General features: G+C 45.4%; 1 protein-coding gene across 2 annotated transcripts in view; it reads right to left on the bottom strand.

Moving 5' to 3' along the window:
• HIVEP3 (HIVEP zinc finger 3) overlaps positions 1-24,507 on the bottom strand; it is a 51,681-nt gene that overhangs the window by 10,747 nt on the left and 16,427 nt on the right. For both annotated transcript variants that reach the window (XM_033158017.1, XM_033158018.1), the window contains exon 3: positions 11,142-11,317. In XM_033158017.1, coding sequence (XP_033013908.1) covers positions 11,142-11,317 — 176 coding nt within the window. The remainder of the gene's footprint in view (positions 1-11,141; positions 11,318-24,507) is intronic.

Below are 24,507 nucleotides of genomic sequence, written 5' to 3'. Positions count from 1 at the left end.
GCATCATCTGAGCCTGCCCCCCCTCCCAAGTTCTGACAGAATGGCAAACCAGAGTTTGGTGGCATACCAGCTCAAGGTACCAAGATGCCCTCAAGTGTTGCCCTCATCCTTCTCACTACCACTGCTGTTGATTGAACGCCTGTCAGGAGAACGACTTGTGAAAAAGCAGAGGTGCTGCTGCCCACCACTTCTCATCCACTCTGGGCCAGAGGGTGCATAAACAAACAGGTGACCACAACAAGTAGGAGGAATCAGGATGATTCCTCTGTACCTTGAGCTATGGCCCTTCTCCAGATATATGGCATTTCTATTCTTCCTTTGAGGCTGTACTTACTGGTAATAATACAATTTGTGGGCAGCAACTATGCAGCTGCTCTAATGCTTGGATTAGTCTCCAAAAGTGGGGAAGGCAGGCAGCTGGATGTAAGAAGAGTCTTGGTGGATCAATATAAAAGTTGGTTCCATCTAGCCCAACCTTTTGTTGTTGTGGAGGACTGCACCCTCAATTTTGGTATGTATATGAAGATCAGCCCAGCAAGACACCACAATCCAAGGCTACCTTTGACAGCATGATTCAACCAAGAGAAACTTCATTTAACAACAACAACAACAACACCCCACCCATCTGGCTGGGTTTCTCTAGCCACTCTGGGCAGCTTACAGCATATCTAAAAACATAATAAACCTCTCTTGCCCCGGTGGAGGCTTGTCAGCTAGAGGTTTGGTGGCTGAGAAGGAGTCCTTCTTCTGAGAAATCTGAACCAGAGAAGAATTCATGGGTATAACGCTTTCCTCTTCTTTGAGGCACACATTATGAGCCCCAGAAGTCTGCATCTGATCTCTGACACAGCAAGCTTTGTGAGCGCCTGTTACCAGTGATCTTTGCACTGAAAGTCTCTCTGGTTGCACTGATGGCTTCAAATCACCACAAGTGACCAGGAAAGGTGTCTATCCTCTGGTAAACAGGAGAATGGAATGTGGCAGCTTTTGATAAGGAAGAGAGAATGCAGGTGCATGAAAGGAGAGAAGTGAAGAGAAAGAGTTAAAGAACAAGAGAATGGTAGAACATTTCCTTTCTCTTCTCCCTTCGTCTCTCTCTCTCTCTCTCTCTCTCTCTCTCTCTCTCTCTCTCTCTCTCCCTCTCTTATTTTTTTCTCCGCACCCCCCCTTCCAGGGACCGAGCTGACTGAATATAAGAAGTCATGCATGTCCTCAGCGAAACTCCTTCAAGGTTTCGTTAGCTCCTGAGTATGTCTTAGTATCTAGCTTGGTTCTCCAAATGCACTGTAACAAGATGACATAGCCAAAGCTCTCCTGACTGTTGGCAAAATACCTGCAACCCGAAAAACTGGAACATTACAGTCAGCAAAGGAAACCAGCCAACTGGTCCTTCTGAGACCTGTTTCAGCTCAGCACTAATAAGGATCCCACTTCTCTGGAGGGTGCTTGTAAAAAGCCACCATCATGTCCCTGCTTTACTGGGGAATGAACCACAGAGCACTGATAGAACACACACTCAGGGTTTACTATTGTTTACCAATACAGTCATTCTGGTCCATTTGACTGAAATGATAAAGAGGTGGTGTTGTGGACAACGGACTTAGGAGGAGTGGAATCGATTTTGTGGTTTCAGACAAATCCCTCTTTCAGAACTCATTTCTCCATCTTCAAATTGAAAATGTTAATGATCTGCAAGTTATTCTTGCTACTTGTTTTTTCAGATAATTGTTTTCCTCTAATAAATACAGATCACAAGGAAATTTGCATGTGAAAAATGTGTTAAGGAGAAAAGGTTCACAGGATTTCATAGTCATAAAGAAATCATCATGTGAAATTTGGAGTTGGTCCAGTGCTGAATTGCAGTCAAGCATGAGAATTATTGCTCTCCATGAGCACACTGGATGAGCTCAGATGGTGGCTTTGACCACAACATAGAGCATTGACCTCAGCTTAGAAGTCACATTCACAACATCTGTTTAAAGCACCCTTACCATTGTAACAGCCAGGCTCCTGGGCCCTATCCTTTGTTACAGGTGCTGAGGGCAATTTGGAGACCCCACACAGAGCTATAACACTCTTGACAAATGATAGTTCCAAGGATTCTTTGGTGGAAGCCATGACTATTAACACAGTATACAGCTGAAACTCGAAAAATTAGAATATTGTGGAAAAGTCCATTTATGTAAGCAATTGTTTTCATTAGCTGCTGGAGTTTAATATATCAGATAGACTCATGACATGCAAAGCGAGATATGTCAAGCCTTTATTTGTTATAATTGTGATGATTATGGCATACAGCTGATGAGAACCTCAAAGTTGATTTGGGGTTCTCATCAGCTCTATGCCATAATCATCACAATTATAACAAATAAAGGCTTGACATATCTCGCTTTGCATGTCATGAGTCTATCTCATATATTAGTTTCACTTTTAAGTTGAATTACTGAAAGAAATGAACCTTTCCATGATATTCTAATTTTTTCGAGTTTCACCTGTAAGTATGCTTTAAATGTATGATGTAGATGTGATAATATTCTTTTCAAAACAAAATAGTTTTCTCACAATGTCAAATTTCACATTCAAAGAAGGTTCAGGGTCAAAAAAGGTTCAAGAAACTGTTGCATCTCAACTCTTTTCATGCCCTCCTGGCCACCCATTCACAGCTGCTTCTTTAATAATTTTAAAAACTGAACCCCCGGCTGCGACTAAAATTTGTCCCAGCTCGAGTTCATAATGGACGGTATCATCATTCAAATGGATGCTTGTCATTGAGGTCAATCATGCCCCAAAGAGTCCTGAGCCCTGTTCCTCTGGCCAACTTAAATTACATCAGCACACAAACAAAAGCAGGAGGGACTAGAAGCATGCGGCAGCAACATAGTCAAGACATGCCACACACACACATAAAGGTTTCTATCATTGCCTGCTTGTCAATGAACATTATTAGCTGCTTAAGCTCTTTTGTTGAGACATCTTTCATGGGACTTAAGCGGTTGCCTTGAGACAGCTAATATGCTTTTGCAGCCTTAAACCTCAAAAGCAGCTTAGCGAGGACAAGGAGTGCTTTCTGTTCCTCTCAGAACCAAATGCAAAGGAAGGGAACCTGATAGACATCTTATTTGCAGAGCTGAAAAAAGGTCAGTCATGGAGGAAAGTTGAGGGGAGACATAACCCAAATGCACGTCAGTATGCTGTCTGTAAGAAGCCAGGCTAGACACATTGGACAATATCAAGGGAGCCCCTCCTTCTCCCCCTACTTCTCACCAGTGACAACACATTATATTAACTGCTTATTTAAGGTTTATATAGGAGTAGTGTAATGATGTCACCTACAAGTCATGGAACCCAACTGCAACCTTAGGCAAAGCATATTTAAACCCATTCTCCTGCAGAGCAGAATGTCACAGAAGGGATGGAGACTTGGGTTTAACTGGAAATGGCCCTACCTGTTTTCAACTAACCTTTCATAAACCTGTGGCCCTCCAAATGTTGTTGGACGGCCCCTTCTGCCACTGATGACCCTTGGCCATGCTGATGGGCACTGAGGTCCAACAGAATCTGGAGGGCACCGGGTTCTCCACCCTTGACCAAAGGTGGGTCAATCTGCCAATTTTGGTTTCTCATTTTTCCAATCTTAATTTCAGTTCCAATTTGAATCTTCAAAAATTAAATGATCTCACGAAAAACCACTGGCATTCTAGTACACATTTTTTTGTATGCGCATTTGCCTTATATAATGTGTTTATTATATATGTTATTTTCATGAAAATATGCACTTTGTGCACACTGTCCCCTAGCGGGTGCATTTTAAAATTCTTTTTATTGTCGCAGAACTGCATTGCAAAATTCAGAGAAGTGTGAATTTTGAAAGGAGAGCTGTGCTTCGGCTCACAGATTGTTTTGGGAAGTGAGAATCACAAAGCCAAATTTCTCTCCAGGCCTGCCATATGGGATTCCCATCATTCTTTCAAAATAAAATTGAAAAATCATTTTCTTAGGGTTCTTCAGTAGGGGGCATGGCTAGCCAGTCACTTGGGTATTTGAGAAGCTTGAAGAAATCCCTTATAAATCTGTGACAATCAATATGGTTTTAAGGATACCCTGATGTTTCTCACTGTCGCATGGTGGAGTGTTCTTCACCCTGGTATGCAGAGGCAAATTCAGATTCCTGCCCAACGGTTGCCTGACCATTTGGGTGTACAGCTGCCATCTCTATTTTGCGCAATCTCATGATCCCAGGCTACGTGAAAGACCCCATCTCCCTATATGAATCTGCCCAGGTGCTAAGATACTCAGGTGAGCATCTCCTCTTGGTCCCATCAACATCAGAAGCACAGTTGGTGGTGACAAAAGAGAGCGGCTCCCAGATTGTGGAATTCCCTGCCAGCCTGGCATTCCCTGGGGGCTTTGGACTACATCTCCCACCAGCCCCAAAGCCAGCACTGAATGGCTAGCTGGGGGGTGATGGGAATTGTAGTCCAAAGCCTCTGGAGAGCACCAGGTTGAGGAATGCTGCTTTAACTTTTCTGAAAAGCAACTTCCACCTTCTTTTGCTATGTGATGATGGGACTTGGGGAGACCAGGAAGGGTCTCGATGTTGCCCATTAACATTGACCACCTGGGCAGCCAACTGAGTGGGCCCACATGCAACCTGGTGAAGCCTTCCCCATTTCCATTAAAATTATAGGAATTAGGCTGCATTTCCATTAAAATTATAGGAATTATTTCTAACTGTGCATCAATGCATATAAAATTAGTAGGTGCAACTTCTATGCAAATCTGAGCCCTAATTCTCCTCTTTCTTGGAGGTGCATTTTGTTTTGTTTTGATGCCACCTTAGCTGGGGCAATATGTGATGCTTGAATGAAGGCAATGATGGGAACAGGGTTGCTAATAATCCTACCTAGAGGGGACCCATTGAAAGTAATAGACACGGCTAACATAGGCCCATTAATTTCAATGGGTTCCCCTCTGAGTAATTTCAATGGGTCTACTCTGAGTAAAACTTCATTGGATACAACCCACGATTTGGAATGGTCCTTAGAAGAGACCTGCTTTCCACTTCTTTTGAACTCAGCCAATTAAGAACTACTCCAAGCTTGCGGGGGGGGGGGGGCAGTTCCCAGTAGAGCAGTGCACATTTTGAACTTTTACATACACAAGATCACTACCTGAAGAGTACAAAGCTGAGCATTGGGAGGTGGTGGTGGGGGGAATAAAAACAACAAATCAAATAGAATTTCTATGAGATACTCCTCCCTTCCCCCCCAAAAAAGCTAACTTGTTTTTGGAACTTTCAAGCAAACATTTCCAAGGCAGAATGGTGGATTTTTTTAAAATAGGCCCCTTTTGCAACAGAGAAAGAAAGGGGGCAAGGGGGAGATAAAAAGGAAAAGACTTGTTTGCTACAGATAAAGGGCATGCACCAGCTACTGTTAAGCACTTAAACCCTATTTATTTCACGGGCAGAGAATTAAGTATGTGTTTTAACATTATGATTGCAATCCAGGAAGCTTAGAAGTGCTTCGCGGTGGTTAGAGTGCACTGAAATAATCTTGCAGCTCAGAATAAGCTTTTTACCAGCTTTTGTAACACAGGCCCATTACATTTAATCTTCGCAATCCGCTAAAGATGAATCATATTTTAAATGGTTCCAATTTACCTGAGGGCCTCTCCCCAGCGTGACACACAAATGCATCTAACAGAACTCCAGTAGCTGTTTAAAAGGCACTTTAGGAAGGGGCACTTGTGGGGTGGGTGGGGGGGTGGGTAGGGGGAAACAGCATTTCTCCCCACTTATCCTCTCCAAATTGCCTCTTCCAGAAGCTGCTTTTCCCTTTAAAAAGAAGAAAAGCCCATTGGGGATCGCTTACAAATCTTTGCGTGTAATTAGGCTGGGAATCTCTATAGCAGAGACAGGGAAAGGGATCCGTCCAGGGGTCCGAATTTTTATTTCTCCCATGAAGGATTGACAGGTGGGAAGGGCCAGCCTCCTACCAATCACCTGATGTCACAATGATGTCAAGGGACCATTTTTGCCTGCATGGTTTGAAACCCATTCGTGGGGTTTGCAAAGCACCACACACACAGGGTTTGGTGTAGGTTTGTTTCTGCAAGTGCTGCCAATCAGTTGATTGGCGGCGGCTGCAATGTCCATTTGGCCCAGCCGTGTTTCTCCTTGGCCCGCACCTGATACTACATATGACATCAGGTGTAGAGGCAGCAATGTGTGGCTTGGCCAAAACGGCCTCACAGACCAGGTTAGGTCTGCAAGCTGCAAGTTGCAAGTTCTCTGCCCCTGGTTTATAGCATCATGCTGTGCTGGAAAGATAGAGAACTGACCTGAAAACCATTCTCCATATCTTGCAGTATTGGTATAAATGAATGACAGCCCCTTTTCATGCAAATTCAACCCCGGAGAATGTGGGAATTCAGACACGTGCAATTTCCTAGCTGACAACACAGCGGATACACCACATCTCCAAATCCAAGAAACGGGAGTGTTGCATATAACACCCATGACTTTTTTTTTACTGGCCACTACAAATCTGCAAGCAAAACTTTGAAGCTGAAACCAATTTCAAAGCCTATTCACAGGTGGCGGCTCTCAAAGCAAGCTGTCAAGCAGGTCACTATAATAGGATTGAGTGATCCTATCCTACTGATACTCGTAAAACTATAACTCTCTGGTTCTTCAGGAGAAGCTAGGGTAATCCAAAAACTATGGTGCCCGTTTAAATTTGTAGTGGAACTAAATTCCCAGGCACCTCTGATGTTTACACCTCCCTCCTTCTGTCAGACTCCACAAATGAAATCACTACCAAAATGGCAAATTCTCTCCATCAACATGCATTACTAGGAATTGGGTGGTTAAATTTCCTTACCAACTAGACTAGCACTCAGCAATCCATTCTAGGTATGGCTGTGAATGCGCAACAATGCTCACACACAGCCTAGTCCTTGACTTCCTAACAGTCTTTTGCTGGCATGTAAATTGCAAGTTGTATTTGTCTGATTGTAACTTAGTGGCTGATCTGTGATGGTAATAATAAAGACCGATTGACGGAATCAGTAGCATACATGTGCCCTGAGACAGAAGACGGCACAATACGCTCTTTGTTAATTGTGTTGAATCACAGTGCAAATCAAAGCATGTAGAGAGGACCCAAATTTGACCCCAAACTCAGTCTTTTTGATTTCCCATTTTTATACGAGACAGTCAGCGAGAGGCAATGAGGCATCAGCTGATCATGCAAACAACACATTACTATTCAGATTGTTAAAATGGGTTGAGCTTGACAACGCAGGTAACATGAGTAGATCTAATTAACTCTGCAGAGCTCTGGGCTTCAAGAAAAAAGTGCCAGTGAAAGTGTTGATTTATTTTCCTGATGTTAGTTTTCCAAGCACTATTTCTATCACAGCAATGGCCTGCAAAGGTCATTCGTTCAAAGGCTTAGACAGAGTGTAGGAGCTGTGACTCTGGTCCAAAATTCTGTGTCCTTTGATGTGTGCATAACAATAAATTACCAATAAGAACAACCCCGTCCATTTCAAGAGAGGGACTCCATCGATACACTCGTTTGTTTGCATTTACAAATTAGAACCCACCATTACAGATGCCAGCAAAGCTTTCAATTTCTGGGTACATCTTAGAGCTTGAGGGGCTCATAATTCAAGCTTCAAAGAGGAGGCAAAATTTACAAACCACCGAGTTATTCTCTGGCTCAGATTAAAATCCAAGACAGGGACTAAATATTGGTTTCCCTCCCCATCCGCCTACACTGTGAACACTTAATCCTGTGAACCCTTAATCCACCACCCCCTTAAAGTCTTATTAGGCAGCACCTTCTGTGCAGTGGAGCAGGAGGAAGAGAGGAAAAGGGTGGTCTGCCCCTTCTCCCTCCTTCTTTCTAGTATCATGGAACACTGCATAGCTAGGACATACAGAGGTAGGAGGGAAGGGACAAGCCTTCCTCTTTCCTTCTTCTTGTAAAGAACCAGTGTGCCTCCTGTCAGCCAACAAGTATTTAAGGGGAAAGGTTTTGGGAATTAATGAGGCTGATGAGGAGAGTATTTGAGGAATCAAGGAGAGCTGGCAGGAGGGGGGAGGCAATTCTAAACATGCAATTGGTTTGGATCATTAGCTGCATTATTTCAGATTTTTCTGTTTCTTTCTTTGTTAATAATTATTTTGCATATTTCCAAACTGACAGGAGCAGGGGCAGGTTTGCACACCTGTACCCTCTGTTGAAGTGAACGGTGGCAAACTCAGTGCTTGTGGGATGTGATACATAAGTAGCAGTCAAGTATAACATTCCTTGTTTTCCTAGAGTGGACATGCAGGGGAATGTTTGGTCCAGCCAGTCAAAAACTTCCTGTTTCCTCCTGGCTGGGACATACTTCCTTTGCATGTGACTAGAGTTGGCATGACCTTACCTGTCCAGGTAACAAAAGGACAAGGCACGCTGCACACACTCTCTCTTTGACTTCCTCCATCGTTGGAGCAGCTTTCTAGCTAGAGATGCTCTGTTGGCTCTCAGCCAACAGAGGACACTTGGATTATCCCCATATGGGAGAGACCCACATGTATATACTTTGCAACTAAGTCTGCCTTCAGGGATCCAACTGTGAACTGAATGTGAGTAAACTTATTTCTATACTTTATACAAGATTGTGGCGTGTTTATTCTTTTAAGAGGGATATAAGGGAACTTACCAGGAACCTAATAGTGAGAGGCTTACACAAGCCTGCAACCAGTTATCCGCTGTAAAAGGGGAATGTGAAACTCCGCTAAGTAAAGGAAGTTGCTAGAGCAAGTTAGGAAGGATATTAATAAACAATATATCCTCTCCTGCCTCCCTGACCATTCCCACAGTGCCTACATCAGAATTCAAGTACCTGAAAGCAAACTAGATCAGGGCACATGGTGCAGCTACCTTGAAATTGTCAGGACTTCCTTCTGCCTAGGATAGCAGTCTGTTCGTTGACTGACAATTCCACTCCCAAGGTCTCAGGCAGAAGCTTCTCCCAGTTCTGCTATCTGAGACCTTTCAACAAAGAGCTGCTGGGTATCAGAAACTTGGGACCATCTGCACACAAAGTGCACACTCTACCACTGGGAACATGGTAAAAGAGGAATCTGCCTTATACTGAGTTAGATTGTTGGTCATCAACATTCTCTGCATTGACTGGAAGTGGATCTCTGGGGTTTCAGAGAAGAAATCTTTCATGGCCATACCTGGAGATGCAGGGGATTGAACCTGGGAGCTTCTGGAAGCAAAGCAATACTCTATCACTGAGCTATGGCCCTTCCTTGCTGAGGTATGTCTCCTTATAGCTAGAAATGGGGGTTGGGGATGGAACCAGTGGAGGAGATACACAGATAAAAATACACACACAAATTTCCACAACAGCTTCATTCACCCCCGTTTGGATTCTATCCAAACGAAACTTCTATTTCTTTTTTACTGGAGTCTGTAGCTTTCCCTAATATCATGGGCATGGCTTCTAAGTGTGGCAGATGATGTCAATGCCAGCTGCCAGAGGCCTCTGCCAAAGCCTGGCACAAGAGTTACCTGCCAGAACCTGTAACTGATTACTGTCAGCTCCTCCACTCTCCCTGCCGAAAACCCACTTTAATTCCACTCGAGGTGTAACATCAACACCAGGCCAAATTCCACTTTCTGCAGGATTTGTTTGCAACACTGAGAACCGCCTGGTGGATGACTCCACTGAATGACTAAGCCGCTACATGGTCATTGTAGTAGGAACAATTCACAGGAAACTTGTCCTGCTTGTGTCCCACTGAAAGGAGACCTTTATGTCCCTGAGCATGATGGGGCTTGCACAGAAGTCCCTTGGCTTACAGAGACCACTATGAGCACAATATGCTGGCTGGTGCTATGCTCAGTAAATAATAGTGGGTTGTATGCAATATTAGTCCTAATCAAAGTAGAGCCATTGAAATTAACGAACACAACGAGGTCACATTCACACCATACATTTAAAGCACTATGATACACAGTCATGGCTTCCCCCAAAGAATTCTGGGAGCTGCAGTTTGTTGAAGGTGCTGAGAGTTGTTAGGAGACCCCTTTTCCCCTCACAGAGCTTCAGTTCCCAGAGTTTAACAGTCAATCCCTCTTTCCCAGGGAACTCTGACAATTGAGATTTGCCTTCTAACAAATCTCAGTACTCATAAAAAACTACAGCTTCCAGAATTCTTAGGGGGAAGCCATGACTGTTTAAAGTGGCAATACACTGTTTTTAAATGTATGGTATGAAAGTGGCCTGAGTCAGGTCCATGAATTTTAGCGGGTCTACTCTTCACAAAACCTAAGTTGGCTACACCCGATAATTCTGACTTTCCCTTTTAAATCCCAGTTGTGTGGGTTGGCCCGATTTCCTACCCTCTGGAGTTGTGACTCTCAGGGTTACAGCCCAGACATGCTTGTAGGCTGATCTCTGCCAGAAAGATTAGGAGGAACCTCCATAGCTCAAAAGGAAATGAAAAGTGAGATTGTAACGAAACACTGTGGAGCTGAAACCTTTAAAAGGGGGTGTGTGGGAAGAGTCCCAACATTCCCAAGAGCTGGCAATCCCACAGGCTTTGGATTGAAAGCACATTTGTTTAGGGGGGGTTAAGTCTCTGGAGGAACAATTTCTGCAGACAAGGGAAGTAAGGGGTGAGGGAGGGGGAAAGGCTTTAAGAGCACTGGTCGTTTAGACCCCAGATACACCCAACAGCCCCAAGGGAACTCAGTGGGACCCCTATCACCACCCTATTAAACGCCTTCACTCTTGAAGCTAGTTGGTTGGTTGTTCAATCGTGGAATATGTCGGATGGTGGCATGTGTGTGTGTTTTAGCCACAGTTAAGGCTCAAACCCGCCTTTCTGCCAAAGCACAAGAACGGTTCATACCACACTGCAGGCAAACTCTTGACAGAAGCTTTCTGGCAAAAATAGCACGTTACATACTCTTGCTTTAGCATGCTTCAGCCAAGTTAGAGGTTCCTCAAAGGATTTCAAGCATCCTTTCCTGTTGCACTGGTGTCGTCCCCCACCCCAACCCTGCCGAGAATGTCAACTAGCAAGCAAATGTGCTAAGAAGATGAGCGTGGAGCTGGCCGGTGCTTACCTTTGGTTTTAAAAGCAAAGTTACAGTACTTGCAGACATATGGCCTGACGTCTGTGTGCGTGCGAATGTGTTTCTTCAGCATGCTGGGCTTCTTGCAGCGAATTCCACACTCCTCACATACATACTTCCCTCGTCCACGGCCTCGCACATACACATACTCTTCGTTTGATTTGTACCTATGAGCAACAGGGTGTCATGGTAACAGAAATAAAAAAGATTCCCACCTTAAAGATGTAACAAGCCTCCTTTAAAGTTAAACAAAAATCCAGTGCATATCATTCATAGCCACAGACAAAAAAGTCTCGGCTAGCAAATTCGCTACATTGTTTAGCCAAGGGAAAACGAAGCTCCATGTTGTTGTTGTTTTGTGGGGAGGGAGCATTGAGCACCATGAGCTGCTGGCGTGACGGAGCACTCCTTGATCTATGGCTCTTCCATTCATTTCAATGGAAGAAATGGAGAAATGCTGTTGTGCTCAAGTCCTGGTTGCAGGCTTCCCCTATGCATTGGGCTATTTGGATGCTCTTCCTATGTTCTTAATGGAGAGAGCCAATCTTTGGGCAAATTCCTTTCTTTTCCATTTTGGAGAAAGCCAGTGTGGTGGAGCAGTTACGCAGGGGCAACAAAAAGCAGTGTGGGACTCCCATCATCCCTGACCATTGGTCACACAGATGGGAGCTGGGATCCAACAACTTCTGGAAGGCATCACATTGGCTATCCCTGAATTGGTTTGCCTAGGACCAAAGGGACCAGATTCAAATCTGCACTCCATCATGCAGCTCAGCTATCAAGAAAAAAACCAAAACCTGCCAGCGGGAGAACCAAATGGGGCAACTCAACCTCCATGGAAGAAGAAGATGATCAAAAGCATTCTACATGAATGCTCAAACTGGTCTCCCTGGCAGAGTGGGAACAGCATGCCCGTGATTGCACACACAGGTCTACAGCAGTAAACTACTGCCTTTCACTTCCCTACCAAACACATGCCACCTCAAATTTCATTTGGCCACATGCAATATGAACACTTTCTACTCTAACAGCCACATCACCTTCTGAATAATGCCTAAATGTCAAAGGCATGATGATCTGACACCTGCGGCTAGAAGCTCAAGCATAATGTATCATTGAAAGACATCACAGACCTGTAAACATAGTTAGCTTTGGGCTAAGACGGTGTGGGGAACCTCAGGCCCAGCGACTGGATGTGGCCCTCCAGGCACCTCTATCTGGCCCTTGGAACTGTTGCCATGCCCCCTCCTTGGTCCTGCTTCACCCCCAAGTGTTTTTGCCTAGCTGGAATGTGTCCCTGAACTCTGATAACGCCTCTTGCTTGTCTGGATAGGGGATAGAGAGAGCTGTTTGAGTGTTTGTACTATATAAACAGTGTATATCAACAGTATACACACTGTTTCTACTGTAAGGTTGCTCACAGAATTGTAGAATTGGAAAGCTGGAAGGGACCACAAGGGTCATCTAGTCCAACCCTCTGCAGGGCATGTTACATTTAATGAACGTACGGTCCACGTACCTGTGTATACAAACAATTGAGCTGTACAAATCAAAAAGTGCATACTCATACATGCATAGAGATAACTTAGACCTGAGTTCAGTTTAATGTGAAAATAAGACTCTTTTGTGTGCCGTATAAAGGGAAAACTCACATTTGTTACTCTGCCCACTTTTTCCTCTGATCCTGCCCACCACTGGCACGTGGCCCACAGAAGCTTACCAATGAGGGAAGGAGGCCCTCCAGCTGAAAAAAAGGTTCCCCACTCCTGAGAAACACATAATGTAACTCAACTTCCCTTCCCAAATCATCATTCATACGGGCACATTATATTTTGGCAGTGTTCTTGAAAGGAATGCCACACCAGTTGATGGCTGCAGTTAGCAAAAAAAACATGCAAGCAATTGCTTCCTACCATTTTCCTGGTTTCAATGCAAAGTGAAAAACATCATTTGGCGTCCTTGAATTTAAGAGATCACCACTAACTTTGGCCAACAATATCAATAGAGTTGGATGTCTAAATATTTGAAAGAGAATACGCATCTCAAGAGTTGCTCAAACCTTTCCTTTCCTTTCCTTTCCTTTCCTTTCCTTTCCTTTCCCTTCCCTTCTCTTCCCTTCCCTTCCCTTCCCTTCCCATCCCATCCCATCCTATCCTTTAAAAAGGAGAGGCATTCCTGACAATCAAATTGAAACACTCAGAACTACTAGATGAAATATATTAGCTAATAAAACCAAGTAACCTTCAAAAATCACACAGGCAGGGTGATAGTGGGGAAGTCTCACTCTGTGCTGAGTTTTGGTTTACAAGTGATGCATTTACAAGAGACAAGGAAACAGACGGCCAGTAAATGTCAAAGATATGTCAGACATGCTGTAGATGCGCATGCAGACATTAGGAGATAGAGAGAGAGCAGACTCTAATGCTAATACGTTTCCATAAAGCTAGGTATAATTACTAGGTATGAATGCAACTCATAATTTGTGGAGGAGTTATAAATTTATTTCTAATGGGACATTAGTATAATAGGTGGCTACGAACAAACAAAAACCCAGAGCAAATGTCAGCCAGGGCCCAAAGATATTTATTCATTGAATTGTCCCCAGTCTTTCATCCAAGGAGCTCACTAAGCCTGCACAAAATTCTCAGGGTAACTTCCACACAGGCACTGCCACATTCACACCATACATTTAAAGTGCTGCGGTGATACTTTAAACAGCCATGGTTTCCCTATAGAATTCTGGGAGCTGTAATTTGTCAAGGGTGTTGAGAGCTGCTAGGAGGTCCCTATTTCCCTCCCAGAACAGCAGTTCCCAGAGCTGTGTAACAACAAATCTGCCTTCACAGAGAACTCTGGCAAATGTAGCTCCATAAGAGGAATTTCCTAACAACTCTCAGCACCCATAACAAACTATATTCTGTGGATTCTTTGAGGGGAAGCCATGACTGCTTAAAGTAGTATAGGTAAAAGGTAAAGGTAAAGGGACCCCTGACCATTAGGTCCACTCATGTCCGACTCTGGGGTTGCGGCACTCATCTCGCGTTACCGGCCGAGGGAGCTGGTGTACAGCTTCCAGGTCATGTGGCCAGCATGACTAAGCCGCTTCTGGTGAACCAGAGCAGCGCACGGAAATGCCGTTTTACCTTCTCGCTGGAGCAGTACCTATTTATCAACTTGCACTTTGACGTGCTTTCAAACTGCTAGGTGGGCAGGAGCAGGGACCGAGCAATGGGAGCTCACCCTGTCGCAGGGATTCGAACTGCCGACTTTCTGATCAGCAAGCCCTAGGCTCTGTGGTTTAACCCACAGCGCCATAAAAAGGTAAAGGACCCCTGGACGGTTAAGTCCAGTCAAAGGCGACTATGGGACTAAAGTGCTCAACTCGCTTTCAGGCCGAGGGAACCAGCATTTGTCCACAAACAGCTTTCCGGGTCACGTGGCCAACATGACTATACTGCTTCTGGTGCAATGGGACACCGTGACAAGTGCCAGAGCGCATGGAAAAGCCATTTACCCTCCTGCCACAGCAGTACCTAGTTATCTACTTGCACTGGTGTGCTTTCGAACTGCTAGGTTGGCAGGAGCTGGGGCAGAGCAACAAAAGCTCACCCTGCCACGGGGATTCGAACTGCCAACATTCTGATCAGCAAGACCAAGAGGCTCAGTGGTTTAGACCACAGCTCCACCCGCATCCCTATAATAAAAGTATAATAGTACCTTAAATGCAAAGAGCAGATGCAGCCACATTGGTAAATAAGCCATGAAGATTGGCTACATCTCTTTTAGCAATTCTCCAGCAAATCTTCCCAGACTTTCCCAACTTGCTATGGGTCACGTGACAGTGACTGGTTTCCACTCACACTCATGCATCCCCCCCATCCAGTCAAGCAAGAGACATTCTCAGAGTTCAAGGACCCACCTCATACCCTCCAACGTTTCTCCGATAAAAACACATAGGGTTGCCAAATCTTGAAGAGCAAAAAATAGGACAGCTCGATTTGCTGCCAGCCCGACCTGGGGAAAGAGGAGCACAGGCACGAGGGGGGGGCAGTCCAAGCCTGAGCCACCTAAAACCTCAGCAAGCTGAGCTGCGGCAACCTCCAGGGGCTTAAAGGGTTTGTCCTCCATTCCTCCCGGGGGGGGGGGCGACTGTGTTTCCATGCTCTCTGACTTCCCTCATGATGTTCCGTTGTGCCACAAGCAGTTTAGTCATGCTGGTCACCAGGGGCGCAGCAAGTTCCAGGGGAGGGGGGTGTGACACTTTGGCTGCCCCCCCACCCCGCCCCTCTGGGCGGGCCCCGAATGGGGGCATGTCACCTTTTCCCCTTCCAGCGGCTATTTTTCAGTGCGAGGGGCGGGCCAGCGAGGAGGGGGCGTCATGCCAGTGACACGCGTGACGCCCCCTCCTCGCTGGCCCGCCCCCCTGCCGAAAAAAAGCCGTGGAAAGGGGGAAATTTGACTGAACTTAACCATCCAGGGGTCCTTTACCTTTACCCATATAGTGGTACCTTGGTTCTCGAACGGCTTAGTTGTCGGACAAATCAGTTCCCGAACACTGCAAACCCGGAAGTAAGTGTTTGCGAACGTTTTTCAGAAGCCGAACATCCAACTTGACTTCCGCTTGAATGCAGGAAGCTCCTGCAGCCAATTGGAAGCCACGCCTTGGTTTTCGAACCATTTCGGGAGTTGAATGACTCCTGGAATGGATTAAGTTCGAGAATCAAGGTACCACCATATTCCTCCACATAGGTGAACCTTTGACACTGGACAGTCTTGCTGCCATTTATTTATATTTTCTGCCTGTTTTACACTTATGGAATCTTTAGAATGGATTTATTCTACCGGTACAAGTTATTCTTTAACCTTTGCACAGTGCAAAGAATGTTTAATGAAAAACAAAACAGACATAAATAAAATAAAATAAAATAAAATAAAATAAAATAAATAAAATGAATGAATGAGACGGCCACTGCCTACATCTCAATGAACCTGCTTCAACCATCAAGAAAGGCCTCCTGCACTGCTCAGGCATTTGCCCCCTGGCAATCAATCATAGGACTCCATTTACAGCTGCCTTGTTCTTGTATTACTCGTAATTACTCTCTGACATGGACCCTTTATGAGCCATGCCTTTGTTATGCTGGAGTCCTGTGTCAGCTCCATTAGCACTATCAACAGACAACATCTCCTGGCATTGCCCGGGTTTTTTTTATTATTTATTTATCTGGGCCTTACTAAAAAGAGCTGTTCCTTCTCCAGCTCATTTATTCTGTGGTCAGAAAAGTGGGAAAGATGTGCGTGCATGACTAAACAAGGATTAAAGGACAACAACATTTTAAAAGCACACAATTAGATTTGACTACAGAAGAAAAGAAGGTGTTCGAAGCGTGTCATGCAGAACTGTTGCTGTACTGAAAAAGAAGAGTTTTGTGTGACTCAGATACATTCAGAAGTGGGGATTATTGCATGAGTCTTCCTGGGAACAATGGTAGTGGTTCTGTCACGATTTCCACTGTTTATTTTACATTGCATTTACCTGCTGCATTGTGGAATTGGGGTCTTTTATAATTGATGTTCTGCCCTCTATGATGTGTCACCCTCTCTGCACACGAGTGCTTCTGTTCCCCCATGATTCACTCGTGAAAATGGCAGGAAAGAACCATATGCTGGGATACTGGGCCAATTTTTGGCACGTGAGTGGGAGTGGCATGACGCATGAAAACTGTGAAGAAATCACAGCACAAACTCCCGTAATTTGTTGGGTTAACGGGGTTGCAAGCGTATTTTTTTCAGGGAGAAAGTAACATGAAAATGAGCACTGGATCCTGCTGGAGTTCCAGAAATGGCACTTACGTCATGTAAAACATCACGTAAAAGGCAAAAATTATAAGGCAAGGAAAAGTCAGGGAAACGAAATAAAGTGCAATCAGAAAGCATCCTCAGTTTGCATGTTAATGCTAAGCCGAACCAAACCATGGCTAAGTGTAAAGGAGGAAGCATGTGGAGGCACATTAAGTTGCTAAGTTTAACAAAACATAATATATTTAAAGCAGGCTTCCGCAACCTAATGCCTTCCAAATGTTGCTACATTTAGGGCTACTTAAAAGTGAGCATTTTAAAGTTTACAAACATTAATAATCACAGTGGCTGGGGATACCCAGTCAGATGGGTGGGGTACTATTATTATTATTATTATTATTATTATTATTATTATTATTAGCCTAACAACCCTTAACATTTGTATAGCACTTTTAAGTCTTCAGAACATTTCACGTGTCTTACAGCACAGATGGGGAATCTGTCCCACTCAGGTGCTGTTGGACTTTGGTTCCTATCAACCCCAGCATGCATGGCCAATTGTCAAGGATTATAGGAGTCAACACCAGTAGAACCACAGGTTCCTCACTCCTGCCTTAAAGCAAACCTGTAAGGTGAGTTGGTGTTATCTCCAGGCTGCAGATAGCAGCAGCTGGCCAAAGGCCATCTAGTGATTTTCCAACCAGGGAGGTATTGATTCATAACTCAGTCTCTTTGGTTGCAATCCTATACTCACTTACCTGGGTGTGTAAGCCTTACTGAACTCAACAGAGCTTGGTTCGGAGTAGACGAGTCTAGGATTGCACTGTTAATCATTATGCTACCCCAGCTGGCCAAGAATAAGATCATTTGCCGGACAAAAGGCCGCAAACTATCTCCTATCCCCTTTTCTTTTCTTTTTTTAAACGTGGTTTATTGGTTTTCATGAGAATTTGCTATGTCAAGGAAGATACTGGCACCCTGCACTCTCATGAACCAGCAGCAATTCTGCAGAAAGGCTGTGGCACAGCTGTGGCTGACTGGGTGCCTGCCAACAGACTTAAAAGCAAGACACAGACATCACATGGGGGGGGGGAGGTAAGGAGAGGGAGTTTTAGAAGTAGATCAATCCCACTCCAGCAAAAATAGCCTATATGGGGACAAACTTGGCAAAGGCTCAGCTTTATCTGGAAAAAGCCACTGGGGGTATTTTGATACAGCAACACAATGCACAAGGACGGAGTTTGATCTAGCCAGAGCGAAGTGCTTTGGAGACATGCGTGTGCCTATTACCGTGAAAAACACAGTCGCATGCCCTGGCCGTGTTTGGGACTCACACTCTCTCTGTTCCTCAATTGCTTTGGGCTCTCTGGTTGGAACAAGCTGAGCTTTCCCATGATGTCCAAATATGGCAGAACAGGATTGGAAAAGGGGGTAGCAAACAGAAACAGGGCATCCTACCTACTTTGGGCTCTGACCCATGCCACCTGCTGTCTTTGGCCCCACCCACTCCTTGCATGCCACTCCTAATAGATCCCCCCCACCAAGAAATAAGGACAGAGGGGGGGGAGAGAGATGCCCCCCACTCTTGTATTAGTTTGCGAGTGGTCTGCTCCCATTTCAACCTGGGGCCCATCTGCATTATACATTTAAAGCAGTATCATCCCACTTTGAACAGCTGTTGCTTCTCCCAAAGAATCCTGAGAGATGTAGTTATTTAACTTGTTAGGACACCCATTTTCCTCTAAGAGAACCACAGTTCCCAGAAATCCCTGGGAAGAGGAATTGACTGTTAGCCCACTCTGGGCACTATAGCAAGGGGAACAGGGGTCTCTAGACCACCACCTCCAGCTGGAGAAGCCAGGGACTGAATTGTGATAACTTCCACATTACCCTTGGCAGAAAGAGGTAGACAATGAACTAAAATTAACTGGCAATGTGTTCCTCCATTTAGGTGAGACCCATGCATCATTGGGGCTCACTTATCCCAGTTAGGTAATGAAGAAGCTCTCCCAGGCTTGAATTGGGTTGGATTAATTTGAGCCATTCTCTCTGCACCACATCACAAAATCAGGCCATTCGGTGTCCTTGGGAATATTACATTTCCCAGGGCTACTTATGTTGGAACAGAACAGAGGGAGAGACTGCCCTCCCTCTACTTTGCACCACCTCTGGAGATGCAGAGTTAAGAGGGCAAGTAGGAAAAGGGTTTAATAATTTATTTATTTATTTATTTATTTATTTATTTATTTATTTATTTATTTGTGTGTGCCCCGCCCATCTGGCTGGGTTTCCCCAGCCACTCTGGGCGGCTCCCAAAAGAATATTAAAAACATGATAAAACATCAGTAATTAAAAACTTCCCTAAACAGGGCTGCCTTCAGATGTCTTCTAAAAGTCAGATAGTTGTTTATTTCCTTGACATCTGACGGGAGGACGTTCCACAGGGCAGGCACCACTACTGAAAAGGCCCTCTGCCTGGTTCCCTGCAGCTTCACTTTTCGCAGCAAGGGAACTGCCAGAAGGCCCTTGGAGCTGGATCTCAGTGTCTGGGCTGAAGAATGGGGGACACTCCTTCAGGTATACTGGACTGAGGCCAATTAGGGCTTTAAAGGTCAGCACCAACACTTTGGATTGTGCTCTGAAACATACTGGAACCAATGTAGGTCTTTCAGGACCCATGTTATATGGTCTCTTGAAGGATCATCAGAGTGTGGAGGGCAAAGATTTGGGGTATGGCTGGCTGGGAGGGAAAGCAGTGCAGTATTTACTCCAGTAAGCTCCAATTAAAATCTGAGTGAGAAGCTTTGGCGACATAATGCTCACCTTGCCTTTGGGGTGAGTGTCACGTCCAAAGGCTTGTATTTCTGAGCCCCAAAATACGAGTCTCTGCATTTTCTCTAATGCCAGTAGTTTATTTGAGAGGTTAACGGTTGTAAAATTTGCCCTTTCCTTCCTCCCCTCCCACTTAATTGGCACCAGGTGGCTCTTCAGAAACCCAAAAACCATCCACACCAACATTTACCTAGCTTCCCATTAGACTCTGTTGTTCTCAAGCGATTGCTCTCCGATGCAAATTGGAGCAGGTCATATTCCTGCAGACAGGGAACCCCAGGGCCAGGGAATTTTGCCAGACTGTCTGTTCCCAGATGCTATACCACACCCACGTGCAAGAGCGGAGCCGCAAGCAGCTGGGAAACTTGACAAAACAGGAATGGAATCCCTCGCAGATCTCGCACGTTGGAAGGGCACGACTGCTGAGTGAGCAGGAAGGCAAGAAACAATTCCCAGGTCAGTGATGGGGAAAAAATGCTTCTGGGGTCTAGCCAGCTGCCCAGTGAGGTCTTAGCGGGGTTGTGAAATTGCCACTTGGAAGCTTTCCCATTCAGCTGCAGGGAGACACATTTACCCAATTCTCACAAAATGAAGCGACGGGGGCAAGTCTTATTGGTGACAAAGAAGTAAAGAAGCAAAAACATTTTTGTTTAGACAAGCTTGCCCAGATATATAGAATGCCAACATATGTTTTAATGTGCTTTTAGCTTATTGCTGACTTTAATTATTTTAGAATGTTTTAAAAACCTGTTTTTAACCATTTTTACATGTAATTTTACTGTTTTATTCTTCCTGTAAAACACACTGCGGGTTGTTGCTGTTGTTTCTACAATCAAGTGCTATATAAATTTTATGAAATTAATACCGATGAATAAATAAATTACTGATGTTATTCAAAATATGGCAATTGAGGGAGCTGTAGTTCGTTAAAGGTACGGAGAGTTAGAAGATCCCTGTTTCTCTCACGCAGGTACAATTCCCAGAGTGGAACACAAGGTACTTTGGGAATTGTAGCTCCGTGAGGGGAAAGGGGGTCTCCTGACTACTCTCAGCACCCTTAGCAGACTACAATTCCCAGAATTCTTTGGGGGAAGTCATGAATGTTTAAAGTGTCACCATAGTGTTCTAAATGTATGGCACGAATGTGGCCCAAGCTAGGGAAGGCTGTTCTGCACTGATGGGCGAAAGTAACTCCCTGCCGTTTCAGAAAGTGGTTTTTTCCAGCCCTACCAGGAGATGCTGGGGATTGAACCCGGGACCAGGCACTTCGCCACTCAGTTGTTGCTGTTCCTCTCATCCACAGTGGAGGGGCAAATGAGGAACTGGTGCAGAGGCAAAACGAGTAGATGACCATACGTCCCCCAAAAACTGCCCTGTGCAGGGCAGATGCCTGTTATGTGCTCATCTTGCATTATGGAACAGCATGCAATCTTGCAGTCACCTGATACCCTCTTCCCAAAATCTGCTCCTTTCCCAGTCACCAAGAGCAGCCACACACACACAAACACACACACAAAGAGTCTGTCATCTGCACAGAAGGGATTTGCCTTGACAGAAGCATCTGCGGCCTAGCCAGAAGCCAGATGAATGAAGCCACAGTTTGCGAACCAGATTCACAATTCCAGATGGGACTCTTCATGTTAACAGTTTTCAGCTGCCCTAGTGACACAGGCCCAGAGAGGCTGCCTGACGCAGAAGCAACCAGCCGCTATCGCTCCTGACGTCTTGCATAACCCAGACATGTTCTGGGTTGTTCAGGGATAGAACGGAACAGCTGTCACCCACGACAAAACACTTGCTTGAGAATAAAAAGACAACTTCCTGCTTGACAGGGGGACAACAACATTATATAATTTCACCAAGAGTAACCAGCCGCATTCCAGCAGCTACAGTCTCCTCCCTCCCCTTAACTTCCAATACATCTTTATGATGAACTAATGGCTCACATTTATTTTTTCCTAAAAATGATTTTGCCAAGTCAACAGCCCTTAGGCATCCTTTCCAACGGAAAAACATTAGAGGTCACAGCTAACCTAGTTTTGCCACAGGTGCCTTGGGCTTCCACACTTTCCCCCCTCCCTCCTTGCCTCGTCTGCTACGATCCAGTCCCTCTTCCTCCTCCCCACACCTAAGGGTTTCCAGAAAAAGCCTACTCAAGGCAGCAAACAATCCCACTCAACTTCATTGAGCAAAATCATGGAATTGTGAAGTTGAAAGGGAGGAGGAGAGCTCATCTCAAGTGGACCGCCTGCCTCAATTTTTATTTACTCATTATATTCACTATCCCACCTTTCCTCCAAGCAGTTCAAGGCAATGGACTGGTTTTCTCCACATTCCCATTTTATCCACACAGCAACCCTGCAAGGCAGTGTGAGCTGAGAAGCAGTGACTGGCCCAAGGTTACCCAGAGTCATGGACACAGGGGAATGGAGGGAGGCACCAGCTGGGGAACCCCCAAGGGAAGAAGCCCGGGGATTGGTGGTGGGATGATGATGATGATGATGAGTGGTCAGAGGGAGAAGAGAGAAGCCTGGAAGGAGGAGGTGGTGGGAGCTGTAAAGGTAACAAGGTTTAATGAGCAAGGAGAGTCTCTGGCAGAGAGAAGTCCAGAATTAGAAGCTGAAGCAGGAGAGGGGGAGGCCAAGAGGCAGAGAGCAATCTGGCTGGTGAAGAAGCCCCCTCCTGATGTGACAAGCTCCCCTCCCCCAGGGCATCTCTTCTGCAGACAGCATAGAAATGCAGTGGGGGGTCAGCCCACTGGCAACCATGCCCCGCTAGAGCATTCACATAAACCTCAACTCCCACATCCCTAAAAGGTTTTCTAAGTTCAAGTGGAAGGCTGGAAGGGCCCCCAATTCATTTGGGGGCCAAAGGGTAGAATGCTTGTGCACCTCCACTCCCATCTTGGTTTGGACAAGCCATAGTTTGATTTAAATCATTGTTATCTACTCTCTTTCCAGGCAAGAGAAGCCCTCTCATACACTGAAAACACAACTAATTAAGCTAGCTGCATAAAAAAACACAAATTTATTCAAAATAAATAAATAAATATGGTAGTTTAAAAAAAATCACAGCTTCAGAATGCCAGCATGATTATTCAGTGAAAAGCAGATTGGCACAGCCATGTCCTGAAGGTCCATTTAAAAACAGTCAACGAGGGAGCCAAACACACATCCCATAGGAGGGAGTTCCACCATGATGGTGACACCGCTGGAGAGGCCTTGTCTCTCGTGCACATCAACAGGACGGATCTTAATGGCAGGACTCTTAATGTTAGGACTGGGTATAATTTTTACAGGTGCAGGCAGCCCTTCAAACAACCTGATTCTGAACAATTTGGGGCTCCAAATGCAGTGGCGTAGGGAGGGGGGCGAAGGGGGCGGGGAGCCCCAGGTACCACCCTGGAGAGGGTGACACTCTGGGCGCCCCTCCCTGGCTCGCCTCCCACCGGACAGGCTTGCTCGGGGCTCGCCCTCCAGCAGCGCACCACTATAGAGCGCTGCATGCTGGCGGCGGGCCCCGAGCAAGCCGCGGAGTATGGGACCAGCGCTACGTGCTCCTATTGCTTGGCCGACACAAGCAACCAAGAAGCTGCACTCTGCACTGGCTGAAATGTCCAAACTATCCTTAAGAGAGCCAGTGTGGTATAGTGGTTAAGAGTGGTAGACTCGTAATCTGGTGAACTGGGTTCGCGTCTCCGCTCCTCCACATGCAGCTGCTGGGTGACCTTGGGCTAGTCGCACTTCTCTGAAGTCTCTCAGCCCCACTCACCTCACAGAGTGTTTGTTGTGGGGGAGGAAGGGAAAGGAGAATGTTAGCCGCTTTGAGACTCCTTCGGGTAGTGATAAAGCGGGATATCAAATCCAAACTCTTCTTCTTCTTCTAAAAGCAGTCCCATGTAGAGTTCATTGCAAACCAGGGTCTTCATTTGCCTCCAAACTAAAACTGGAAATCATGGTTGGAAGTGGGGTTGTTGCAAAACGACACACAGAAACACACATTAAAAAAAAAAGAATTGGCCGCCACATTTGTGAGACTTGCACAACTCAAGCATCAGAGACTTGCACAATTCAAGTAAGCATTAGTGTACAATGGTGGCCAGGGGGCAGGTGATATTCGCTGCCCATCATGGTAAGTCGCATCATGAGAAGTGGCAAAAGGAGAAGACCAGCCAATGGTAAGCACTCCATGGAAAGCGTTTTGCAAAAATTCACATGCATACCAAAATCTCTCTCAAAACACCACCCACCCACCCCCTGCCCCCCAAGTCAGATCCCCTTCCAGAGAATTTTTCCACATAGAGGTGTTCTAACCATTACATTTAGGAGCAGCATTTGGAAAGCAGAAATCCATCTCCTGGCATGTACAAGACATGGGACTGAATTCAAGACAAGTGAACCTGAGACGGGCGGCACAACAGCTTGGCTTCTTGGAAACCCTGAAAAACCACATAATTCCAGTTATTAAATTGTTTGTTTAAACGAGGATGTCGAAAAATTCAAAAGCCTCAAAAAAACCACGGGTTCCTCCATGCTCTGATGGGAAACATCTGCAAGTGATCTCTCCGCTCTGAAGGGACAGCTACTGCTTCACAAGCAGGCGGAGGAGGTAGCTAACGCTGACCAGTTAAATAATGTGAAGAGCAGAAGAAAGTCAGTGCAAGAATGAAAAACAAACCAAAACACTCACCCACCTGCTTAAGAAAGAGGCAATATTCAGAAGCATA

The sequence above is a fragment of the Lacerta agilis genome, chromosome 8 (assembly GCF_009819535.1).
Source record: "Lacerta agilis isolate rLacAgi1 chromosome 8, rLacAgi1.pri, whole genome shotgun sequence".
Classification (NCBI taxonomy): domain Eukaryota; kingdom Metazoa; phylum Chordata; class Lepidosauria; order Squamata; family Lacertidae; genus Lacerta; species Lacerta agilis.
This window is presented reverse-complemented; position numbering and strand designations above follow the sequence as displayed.